The sequence below is a fragment of the Carassius auratus genome, chromosome 19, assembly GCF_003368295.1.
Source record: "Carassius auratus strain Wakin chromosome 19, ASM336829v1, whole genome shotgun sequence".
NCBI classification, from domain to species: Eukaryota; Metazoa; Chordata; class Actinopteri; order Cypriniformes; family Cyprinidae; genus Carassius; species Carassius auratus.
Genome location: NC_039261.1, coordinates 8,078,507 through 8,090,608, shown reverse-complemented (window position 1 = coordinate 8,090,608; position 12,102 = coordinate 8,078,507). Strand labels below are relative to the sequence as shown.

The 12,102-nt window shown below is 38.0% G+C and overlaps 1 protein-coding gene across 40 annotated transcripts in view; it reads left to right on the top strand.

The window, feature by feature from the left end:
• Positions 1-12,102, top strand: part of clasp2 (cytoplasmic linker associated protein 2) — a 48,888-nt gene that overhangs the window by 18,089 nt on the left and 18,697 nt on the right. For 23 of the 40 annotated variants that reach the window (XM_026288679.1, XM_026288706.1, XM_026288705.1 and 20 more), the window contains 14 exons: positions 1,971-2,047; positions 3,003-3,095; positions 5,151-5,296; positions 5,543-5,678; positions 5,768-5,838; positions 6,109-6,168; positions 6,248-6,325; positions 6,405-6,572; positions 6,673-6,710; positions 7,357-7,521; positions 8,339-8,359; positions 8,972-9,076; positions 9,982-10,008; positions 10,549-10,575. In XM_026288679.1, coding sequence (XP_026144464.1) covers positions 1,971-2,047; positions 3,003-3,095; positions 5,151-5,296; positions 5,543-5,678; positions 5,768-5,838; positions 6,109-6,168; positions 6,248-6,325; positions 6,405-6,572; positions 6,673-6,710; positions 7,357-7,521; positions 8,339-8,359; positions 8,972-9,076; positions 9,982-10,008; positions 10,549-10,575 — 1,212 coding nt within the window. The remainder of the gene's footprint in view (positions 1-1,970; positions 2,048-3,002; positions 3,096-5,150; positions 5,297-5,542; positions 5,679-5,767; positions 5,839-6,108; positions 6,169-6,247; positions 6,326-6,404; positions 6,573-6,672; positions 6,711-7,356; positions 7,522-8,338; positions 8,360-8,971; positions 9,077-9,981; positions 10,009-10,548; positions 10,576-12,102) is intronic. The other 17 variants (XM_026288709.1, XM_026288713.1, XM_026288714.1 and 14 more) reach the window with 7 other exon arrangements.

Below are 12,102 nucleotides of genomic sequence, written 5' to 3'. Positions count from 1 at the left end.
GTTAAGCAGCTTTGTTGGGCATGTTATCTAGATAAAATAAATGTGCTGTGCATTTTAAAGTCCATATTGACTGATGACAGACTCCATTATTATGTGCTGTCAGGAACATGTTATAAGATTATCATTTTGGTGTTATGTCTAAGAATATTTTTGTTAACATTTTTATATAATGCTAACTTTATATGTATTGAAATGAAATGGATGGAAATGTATTAGAAAAAAATTGTTTATATGAAATAACCATTTGGTGAAGCCTATTTTTAGACAGTTCAGTGTAGAAAAAAAACATTTCACACATGAAAGGTACTTTGAAAGGTATCTCGCTTGATTTTCTCTTTTAATTTGGAACTTGATAGACACGAACTGGAGTATTACTCTTAACAGATTATTCAGTCTGGCATCAGTGCAAAAACAGCTTCACATTACGTAATAATGAGATCAAAGTATTTATATTATCAAATGGATTGTTCCAGTTTTAAATTCTAGTTGATGAACCACATTCAGAGCTGTTGTAAAATATTCACCAGTTGTTACATGCTTGGTAGCCATACATTTATTTAGATTTGCGTTTTGGTTAATAACTTAATATCCAGTTTTACAATGTCTCGACTTGTTTGGGACACATTCTGCTGTATATGTTTTCATTATGTTGCATTACTGTTTGTGTTTTTGCATTGCTTATATACGAAATATCTATTACAGTATAGAGAAATATTTCTACTGGTTGTAAAGTCATAAAAAGACTCTCTGTTATTGTATGAGATGTATACTCTAACTGAGATCAAAACATCTTATGGGCATTGGGCAAAGTGGGCAAAGTGTTTTGTTTGCTCGTTATTTCAATGCAATTCATGTAATTTGTGTAGCTGTATGCATTGATGGATTTACAGAACACAAAGTTTGCACAAATCACTTTTTTTGTTAAAAGTACTTGGCTTGTATCAGCAGTTCAAAATGAGATGACTATTTGCTGAGGCTCATTACAAGCTTTCAATTTTTTTAAAAGTCCACCCAAAATGCTTTGATATGGGGTTTCCTGAAGGCTGACTGATCCCCCTGTGTGGCAGATCTTACTAGGCCAAATACCCTCTGGTCTTCTTGATTGACCATTCGATTACAACCGGACAGGAAGACAGACAGGAAGTCCATTAGGACTGAAAGCTGTTAATCTGTAGGATAAGTTTCTTTCCTCATATAAAACATTAAAAGCCTCTGTAATTGGTTACAAAGCACTATTTCACTGCATTCGGTACACAGATTTAAAAACACACACACACACACACACACTTGTTTGTTTTTGTGAAAGTGGGGACATCCCATAGGCGTAATGGTTTTTATACTGTACAAACTGTATATTCTATCGCCCTACACCTAACCCTAACCCTCACAGGAAAGTTTGTGCATTTTTACTTTCTCAAAAAAAAAAATCATTCTGTGTGGTTTAAAGCGTTTTCATGGGTTATGTTCTCATAAGTCACCCTCTCCTTGTAATACCTGTGTCATACCAATGTCATTATACAAAGTTGAGTCCTGTTATCACACACACACACACTTACAAAGACATCAAATGTAAAACCTTTCTAAAATTCTGTTTTCACTTTGTCGTATTAGGTACGAAGTGTAGATTAATGAGAAAAAAAAGAATTTAAACAACTGTAGTATCATGCTGCAACATAACAAAATTGAAAAAAGTGAAGGGGGTCTGATTATTCTGAATGCATTGTATGTATGAAACTCTGTCCCCCCACAGAGAACACCCTCCTGTTTGACAAGCAATACTAGAGTTGCCATATGAACACCTCATTGTGCTCCGTTTCGAGGGTAATGGCTGTAACTGTCAGTTAGTTCTCTCCTAGTGTGACTGAGATTAAAAATGTCTCAAAACAGTGACAGATTCATGTGCCCTTCATAAACCTCATAGCTGTCTCAAGTTTTTGTGTTTTAATGGAAGTTACTCATGTGTTTTGCAGGTGTCACTAAGGAGGGGGCAGGAGCTATTGATGAGGAGGATTTTATCAAAGCATTCACAGACGTCCCCACGGTTCAGGTGAGACACTTGCATGTAAATGAGGGAGGCGTAACTCAGTTCCCTCAGAACCTAGTTACAATTAGGGCTGTGCAAAAAATCGAATGTGATTTTCATGCGCATCTCATCAGTAAAGATGCTCCTGTAATTAGAAGTATATCTCCAGCACGTGCGTTCAGATCAGGGTTGCCAGGTTTTCACAACAAATCCTGCCCAGTTGCCTCTTAAAACTAGTCCAAAACTAGCCCAATCGTGTTTCCGGGAGGTTCCCCGATAAAAATTGCTTCATTGGGTTAAAATGTAAATTTTTTGGAAGGGTTGTCTCGGTAAAATTCGCATTTTAGGGTCTAAATATCACATTATTGGTATTGGGGTTGCTTCAGACTGGAGCGGCAGTTACTGCACAGAGCCGTAGTCTACCGACAACTAACACAAAATCGTTTTCAAAATCGACAAAGAAACACCTGCGATTTTAACATCGATTTTGTGTAGATTGTCAGTGAATTACGGCTCTGTGTAGTAAATGCCAACCAGTGTTGCCAAGTCTGTGGTTGTTTTTCATGTCCGCGGGTCAAAGTGACCCCAATACAAATAACGTGATATTTAGCCCCTAAAATACGAATTTTACCAAGGCAACCTTGCTAAAAAACGTATATTTTAACCCCGGGAGGCAATTTTTTATCAAGGAACCTTCTGGAAGCGTGATTGTTCTAGTTTAGGACTATTTTTGAGAAGCAACTGGGCAGGATTTGTTGTGAAAACCTGGCAACCCTGATCTGAACGCACATGCTGGAGATATACTTCTAATTACAGGAGCATCTTTACTGATGAGATGTGCATGAAAATCGCATTCGATTTTTTGCACAGACCTAGTTACAATCCACCCGTGGCTGTCATAACGTTCATGTTTGATGAAAGGCTTGGAATTGTTTGATCTAAAACTGGTGTCTCTCTGTGCGTCTCTCTCATTACAAAGATCTACTCCACACGAGACCTTGAGGATAATCTGAACAAGATTCGCGAAGTTCTGTCTGACGATAAACATGACTGGGACCATAGAACAAACGCGGTGAGTACAGTAAACATTACAGGCCTGTGACGTCATTCGCATATGCGCTTGTTACACGAATATTAAAAATGCTCTTTTTAAATTTTTAAATCACGTATGGCACGTGTGCACTAGAGTAAAACGCAGTGGACTTCTTTGCACAGAATATGTGCTGTGAGATACGTGTGCATTGCTTATCAGTGCTTTCATTCGCTGTTATTTTAGTCTTTAGATATTTTTTCTTTTCTGCTGTTTGGAATACAGTGTGTATTAAATGCACAAAACTCGTGTACTTGACAGACTTTAATGTTCGCTTTAAGTTTGTTTGTCCTGAAGCTCACGGCTGTGGTTAAATGCACTTGCATCTACTTTTATAATACGAAATTAATGTAAACACAGTTAAGTTTTCAGAACAGGACAAAACATCTTAATATGTGGAAATAGATCTGTGCATTAGTGTGAATGCAGTCTATAATGGCAATAATGCTGAGAAAAAAGCAAAACCTATAATTATGATTATCTGTAAACTTTCGATACTTCAAGCACTTCCAAATGCTGAAAGTGAATTTTGTTAATCACTATCACTTTATCATAATTTAATAAAAATGCACAAAATAAATTTGATATAATCGTGATGTATTGTGATGCATTGTGATATCGAATTGAATCGAATCGTTGACGTGATAATCATAATTGAATTGAATCGTGAAACCAGTGCTGATTCACACCCCTAATTTGCAGTTACTAATGCCACATTTTTGCTTTTTATAGTCTTATTAATTGATCAATTGACCCTTCGCAAAGACCCACCTCCCTTCGTTACGGTTGTTATGTCTGACAAGCCATGCTGCTCTCATGTTCTCGTGCAGTGAAAAATACATCATGGCCCAAAGACAAAAATTAGAACATGCCAACAGGCAAGACACAGCATGTTACTTTTGGTATGAAACAAAGTCTCTGCTATTTTTTTTTTTAAATTCAAACAATAATTGCTGTTCTCTTTTTAACAATCACTCGGTATCTCACTATGGGAATGCCCCAGATTATGGATGCACCAATTAGGACCCACCCGGAACGACTCAATTTTTGGGTCTGGCCCGTGAGGGGTTGAATCTAAATGCACTTGGGCTTCCCTAGGTTATAAACAACTATACAGAGTGCATGAGCTCCATCAATGAGCTAAAAAAAAAAAAAAATCGTTAGGTTACTGATTTAACTCCATCTAAGTTTTGATTTCTTAATTTTAATAAAGTTTTTAATGAGGAAAAAGTAAGCAATTCTTCACTCAAAATTTTTTTCTCTCTTTAAAGTCGCGATGAACCAGAAGTAGACTATTAATGGCATTTTGATTAAATATTACAAGGCTAAAAGAAAAAAAAAGAAATGCATGCATGGATAAATTGTCCACAATAAGATCTATAATATCAATTCACAAAATAAATTTGTTTCATACAGACTTATGCCGAGTTCACACTGCACGATTTTAGCCCAATTTTTCACTCGCCAACAGGTTTTCCGAATGAGTTATCGGAAGGAGTTATATAAAAGAATATAAGTATTTAAAAATGTTTTTTTATATATATTGCGGACCAGACAGAGCTGTCAGCGATTCTTTCTATTGTGAAGTAATGCAATGTGAAATCCCTTGTCTCCGATCCATCATGCAATGTGAACACATCAGCAACTGAATGCCACCCCAGATAGAGACGTAGTGTGAAAACAATGGCGATCCGACGAGTTTGAAAACCGTGCAGTGTGAACTCGGCATAAAGAACATTGACATTGTCTCCATATTCCACTTACAAGCGGCTGAATTTGTTTACTGAATAAATATTTGATGAAATGTTTCCCATGACAATTTCAAGAGTTCATGCCATTGAGATGCACCAGACCTAGAGTTTTCTTTGTGACCATACATATGGTTGATTTACACTTCATGTTTTAAACCTCTATTCAATATTTAATGGAATTGTCAGAAGTTTCCTGGCTTTTATCTAGTTTTGCTTATGCATTTCTATTCATTTGTGACAAACCCTCTTTGATGTGGTCTCATTCCCCCTCCCTTTCCCATCACAGCTAAAGAAATTCCGATCTCTGCTGGTTGCCGGTGCAGCGGATTATGATTGTTTCTACCAGCACCTGCGTCTGTTGGATGGCGCTTTTAAGCTGTCGGCAAAAGACCTGCGTTCTCAGGTGGTGCGGGAGGCTTGCATCACGGTGGCGTGAGTGTCTAATTAACTTCTTAAACAATATGAACTCAAATCTGTGGCACTAGAACATTGTGTTTACATGCTTTGTAGATTATTAAGATCTGCTTTCCATCAGTCACTTAATTAAGTGCTGGAGACAAGGAGGTGACAAGCTTTCAGAGCAAAGCAATTCTCATTTCCAGTCAAATTAATTTTGATTTGTGTGCTGCTTTTTGTTAATTGTGAAAAAAACACCATTTTATGTTTGTGTCTTTGCAGGCATCTTTCCACACTATTAGGGAATAAGTTTGATCATGGAGCAGAGGCCATTGTTCCAGTGCTTTTCAATCTTATCCCTAACTGTGCCAAAGTGATGGCCACATCTGGCACAGCAGCCATACGCATCATCATACGGGTGAGAAGTAGTGGTATGCATTAGTTTGTTGTGTCTGACTGCACTCAGTGTCTGTTTGACCAAATCTTTTTTATTTTTTTATTTTTTAGCACACTCATGTTCCACGTCTGATTCCTCTCATCACTAGTAACTGCACGTCAAAGTCTGTGTCCGTCCGGAGGTGAGATGTTAAAAATACTTCAGCACACTACAGCTGGGTCAAAACAGGGGAAAAGTGTTTCGATTTTCTTTCTTTCTTTCTTTATTTTACCTTTGTGTGTGTGTTAACCCTGACATTGTTTTCCAGGATTCTTTGATGAATCGACTTTGCAGTTATTATCAATATTGTAAATGTTGAATTTATCTCCCAGACCTTCTGAGCCCTTTTCAAGTTTACAGACATAATTAGCACAATCATTGCTGAATTAACTTTCTTCCTCTCTCTTGTCAGGCGCTGTTATGACTTCTTGGATCTTCTGCTGCAGGAATGGCAGACTCACTCTCTGGAGAGGTACCACCTTCTGCCTACTGGGGTTGAAAGGCCAAAGCTGCACTATGTAACTGCTCTTTCTCTTTCCTCCGTGTCTCAGGCATGTGGCTGTGTTGGTGGACAGTATTAAGAAGGGAATCAGAGATGCAGACTCTGAGGCTCGAGTGGAGGCCAGGAAGTGAGTGCTGTCTTCAAATTAATTTTATGTATTTTGCCATTTCTGTTGTTTTTTTATCTCCTATGTTGCTCTCTCTCAGGGCATACTGGGGGTTGCGGGCTCATTTCCCTGGAGAGGCAGATTCTCTCTATAACTCATTAGAATCGTCCTATCAGAAGACACTTCAGTCGCATCTAAAGAGCTCGGGCAGCGTGGCATCCCTGCCGCAGTCGGATCGTTCGTCCTCCAGTTCGCAAGAAAGCCTTAAGTAAGAATATCTCACACACCCTCATCTGATTATACCCGAGACAACCAGTATACACCGAATTTGAAAAAGAGCTGTTTTTTTTTTCTCTTCTTTTTCACAGTCGGCCGCTGTCAAAGTGGTCAGCTGCTCCAGGCAGAGGTGAGATCCTTATTTGTGTCTGTCTGTGTGTGTGTGTGCGTGTCTTCTGTTCATGTTCAGTGACTTTAAAAATCAGTTTTATATAAAAATGTAATTACTGAATTGAGAAAAAGGTCCGAATTTTAGGTCCTGACCATTTAATTTTACAGTTTTAACCCATTTTAAACCTCTTTAACCTAACTACTTAATTTTAAGGTACAAATATTCCATAAATAAACATGTTAAAGGAATTTTCAAAATGCTTTTTTAGTTTAATTTTCAAAATGTTAAGTTTGTTTGTTAGAGCATGGGATGTTTAACTTTTGATAGTATGTGAAAGTGTGTGAATTTCCCCATTTATGTCATGTGTTCTACAGCCGGGTTGGTATTGTTAATTAATACTGAAACTTATGTTGAAATCTAAATAATTTTGTTAATTGAAATAAGAAGATATTTTTAAAAATGGTAAACGCACATAATAGAAGTAAAATGAAAGCTGAAATATAAAATAAAAGCCTTGAAATATCAATAAATACTGGAATATAAATACTAAAAAGGTTCACATTGAGAATGTTATACAAAATATAAATGTAAATGATTGCTTTTAGATTCCACTTTTCATGCTTATTTAAATAAGTATTGCATACAAACTTGTTTGTTATTTTAGTGCCTGCCAGCTCAAAATCATCAGGATCTCCAGGCTCTTTGCAGCGTTCCCGCAGTGATGTGGATGTCAACGCAGCCGCCGGTGCTAAAGCCAGACACAGCGGACAGGCTGGAGGGGCGGGTCGAGTCACGACAGGCCTGACCCCTGGATCATACGCATCTCTCGGTAAGAGTTTTACCAGATTTTATTAAAGCGATCATATGATCACGTTAAAAAGAACATTATTTTGTGTATTTGGTGTAGTGAAATGTGTGTGTGGTTTAAGATTTAAAAAAAAACACATTATTTTCCACATACTTTACATTACTGCTCCTCTATGCCCCGCCTTCTGAAACATGCGTTGTGATTGGCTGAATGCCTTAAACGTGTGACAGAAATTTTACGGCCCTTACCAAACTGTGATGATGTGTCCTGGCATGACCAGACAAAACCAATAAAACCCATTACAAATGAGCCATTTGTTGCTGAGAGTCAGAAGCGTCAGACTGTCCTATGCAAAGTCGGAATTGCCCCACTTTATAGAAACATTGTAGGCTACTGGTTCAGGAAACAGTCCTCGTCCTTCATAAAATGCACTGCACACATCTGAATATTTGGGTTGAACTGTTCTGGAACAGTGTTGTAAATACAACTTAACCACTGATTTCTAGTCGTGTCCTCTTGCAACTTTACAGATCTTCTTTATGCACCAACAGTTTGTAACACTCCAAAGACAAAGTAAAAATTGAAATCGCATAATATGACCTCTTTAACTCATGAATATTCATAACTCATACATGTGAATATACAGGCTCTCCGCTCTTTTATACCACATGCGATAGAAACTGGAGTGAAGAATTCTTAATTCTTCAATGTTACCTGTGTGTGTGTCTGTGTGTCTGTGTGTCTGTGTGACTGTGTGCTTGTGTGATTCTGTTGTGAGTATGTTTGTCTTTTGTTCTAACTGGTTTGCTGTGCTCCTCTCTCTCTTCTTTGGCTTAAGATGATGCCTCTGATAAAGATGGTAAGATCATCTGCCATTGCTCATCCATTCTCCTTCATCTTCCCCCTTTCTTACTTGCCCTCTCCCTCTTTCCATCAGCCTTCCTTTCTGTTCATGTAACTTACGCTTTCCTTCTGTTTGTCTTTGAATTGTTGATCAGGATTTTGGGGTGATTTATTTACGTGTCTCTGATCTGTATTCAATTATGCTAGGTGAAAAGTTGTTGCCTTTTTGTTGTAGTTTTTCAGTGCTTTGTAGACATAATAGGGAACCTGATCCTCTCACATATAGTGGGTGGAGCTCATTGTGTGTGATGTAGCGCTGTTGCCGTCTGCTGGTGGTGTGTGGTGTCGCAAGAATATGACTCATCTGCCTTTCAGCTTCTGGTTGTGTCAAGTTTAATTGCTTCATTAAAAATCACCCTTACTGATCTGATGCTGTCCTCTTGCTTTATCCATTCTATCCTGTCGTCTTTCCTTGAACTCAATCATTAATATGTTCCCTTAATCACAGGACTGGCCCAAGTGAGTGGTTTTGGAGGGCCACCGAGACACTCTAGAAATCTCTTATTAGTAATTTGTTGGTGCTTTTATGATTGATCTGAAGTATTACAGCATGTTTGTTTCTCTCAAGGGCGACTACGGACAAAGCAGACTTTATCAACGGCATCTGGCATGGGCAGCAGTCAGGTGGACTCAAGAGGCCGGACCAGATCAAAGATGGTGTCCCAGTCACAACGTAAGTACCTACACACAGTGTGTTCATACACATTCTACGTATACAGTGAAGCAGCACAAATATGTGACCCTGGACCACAAAACCAGTCTTAAGTGACGGTTTTTCAAAATTGAGATTTATACATCATATAAAAGCTGAATTAAAAAAAAGCTTTACATTGATGTATGGTTTTGTTATGAAAGAACAATATTTGGTCGAGATGCAACTATTTGAAGATCTGCAATCGGAGCGTGCAAAAAACAAATAAAAATACTGAGAAAATCACCTTTAATTTGTCCAAATGATGTTCTCAGCAATGCATATTACTAATCAAAAATTCAGTTTTGATATATATAAATTAGGAAAGTTACAAAATATCTTCATGGATCATGATCTTTATGTAATATCCTAATGATTTTTGCCATAAAAAAAATCTATAATTTTGACCCCAGCGATTTAGGACTTGGTTTTGTAGTCCAGGGTCACATATTGTATATAAATATTATATACTATTCCTTACACACGTACCACAGCATAAACGCACTATTTTAACATAACACCGCTCTCATGTAAATTTAATCTGGAAAAGTGCAAAATATTTGCCAGTAGAGGATTGTACTGACTGCAAACCCCCAGAAATGACCCATAAACAATTTTTTATACATTACATTATTCCTATTACGCATTTTTACATTTATTTGAAATGTGAATCTTTTGTAACAATTAAAATATTTTGAATATAACTTTTAATCAGTTTAATGCATCCTTGATATTGCGTTGAAACATGACTATAAACCATCTTCACACCACATGCTGTAACACACATTGTCAACTGCATGTGTGTGTGTTTACGTAAAAGATTATCAGGAGTCATCCTGCTCCAAGGATGTAACACACAGCTCCTTCAACTGTTTCTGTGCCTCTAGGTTCCGACGATTCTGATTGCACACCAGGTACCCTCGTCTGACAGAGTGGGCGAGTGTGTTTAGTGTGTGAGAGCGTTTGTGAGCGAGCAAACGTTTTATGTCTTGAGTGGCCTGCATGCTGTGTGGTCTTCACTTGGGTGTGACGGTATCAGTCCATTTCTGCCTGCAGGCGTGTAGAAACACAAACTCTCAGACACATCGGTTTAGCTGTGAATGTTGGGCAGCCTGGGCTGCTTAAACATATTGAGAGTATTGATGGAACTAAAGCAGTGGCAAACACAGCCATGATGTTTTTCATCTTTTGTGTGCCTTCATAGTGATGTTGTGGAGTCACGTCAGTTGCGATGCTGTTGCGGGGCTATTTAAATTTATGTGTGTGTCTCATGCTGATGTTTTTATTTGCAGGCTGATGGTTTTATTCATTTGTACGGTGTGTCAAAACAACACATTGACTGCATGTTTTTCCCCATAATGCATTTATATTCGTTTAATATGCTGTTCCTCCCCCCACCCAATGGGTCTTTTGGGCCCACCCCGGTCCCTAATCCTCCCCCCTCATTGGCGCAGGATCACAGTCTGCTACCCCTGTTGGTGGTAAGATTTTCAACATATTTCACCTGTCACTCATTCACTTAGCCCAGTCACTTCCATCCAGTAGGCCTCCAACCTCTAGTCATACATCTTCCCTGGTCTTGGTTCACGGGGGTGAAAAAAACATGGGTTTTCCCATCAGCCCCAACTTTCTTCACTGCATGGTGGGTGTGTTGCTTGGATTACTTGGATGGTGTTTTTTCTCTCTCTCTCTCTTCAAACCTGTGGATAATTTGTTAAACCTCACTTTAATTCTGGGCGGTATGACGGTATATAAAAATTATTTAATATAGATTCTGCTTCTACTATGAATCTGCTGCACGATTCATGTATATATGTGGCGCAATTTAAAAAACTTTGTTGTTATGTAATGTGAAGCTGTTTCGGTACTTGTGTCTATCAAGGTGAATAAAGTAAGATGTTCTTTACACATTGAAACCATTTAAGCCACTAAATTATCAAAAAATAACTGTTACAATTTAAAAAATATTAGCTTGAATTTTCAGCAAAAATAATTATTGTGAGGCATGTATTATTACCGTGACACAAGATTTTGGTCATATCGCCCATCTCTACTTAAAGTCACAGAGTGGGGAAATTTAATGATTTGGTCATTGGTGTGTCACAGTGCAGCGTGAGCATGTTCATTTGTGTTTGTGTAGAGTTTGTAGTCATAGAAACATCTTTGCTTGTTCACAACGGAAACCTCATTCTTCCCTTTTTGTCTCGGACACAATCAGAATCACAGCACTAGCACCTCTATGTCAGACTGTCATCTGTGTCTGTGATTAGGGTTGGGAATCGTTAGAAATTTTCCGGTCCCGGTTCCACCTAATGGTTTCGGTTCTGATTCCGGTTCCATTAAAATTATTAAACAACTATTAAAAAAATATTGATAAGGAAAACTGCACAATACTCAACTACTCAATGCTCAGTGCTGTTTATTATTTACTGTCAACTTAATTTAAAGGTTGGCAATGTCAAAATGCAACATATATTACAGTATACAAATTTTCAGGTTCCGATTCCGGTTCCATTTAAATTAACTATTACTATGTTTTTTTTACTATTTTACCTCCATTGAATGTAGTGTTGCTGGAAGGTAGTAAGTAATGCTGAGTAATGCTAGTCCATCAATCAGCATGTGCTTCAAAGTTAATGTTTTTTTTACACTATCAGTAACATTTTGCTTTTCAAGCAGGAATAAGCTGGTTGGCCAAATAGTCCTTTGAGGGCTAAGACACTTGTTCACTTCCCGAAAATTAATGAAATATAAACTGTAATACTTATAACAATGTATAAACTCTCCAGTAAGTGATTGCGTTTACAGTCGTTGGAAACGTGTTTGGCAATTAAAGAGGCAGGGCGGCATTTCTGTTATTTGGTTTGTGACATCCTTTACAGGAAACGGCAAATCATCAGAACACCGGCGGAAGGCTGCTCACAGCGCTTGGTCACGTGTTCCACCAGAACCATTTTCGGAACAGAAACTTAGAAATTGCTCGTGGTTCCGGTTCTTTTCAAAAAACA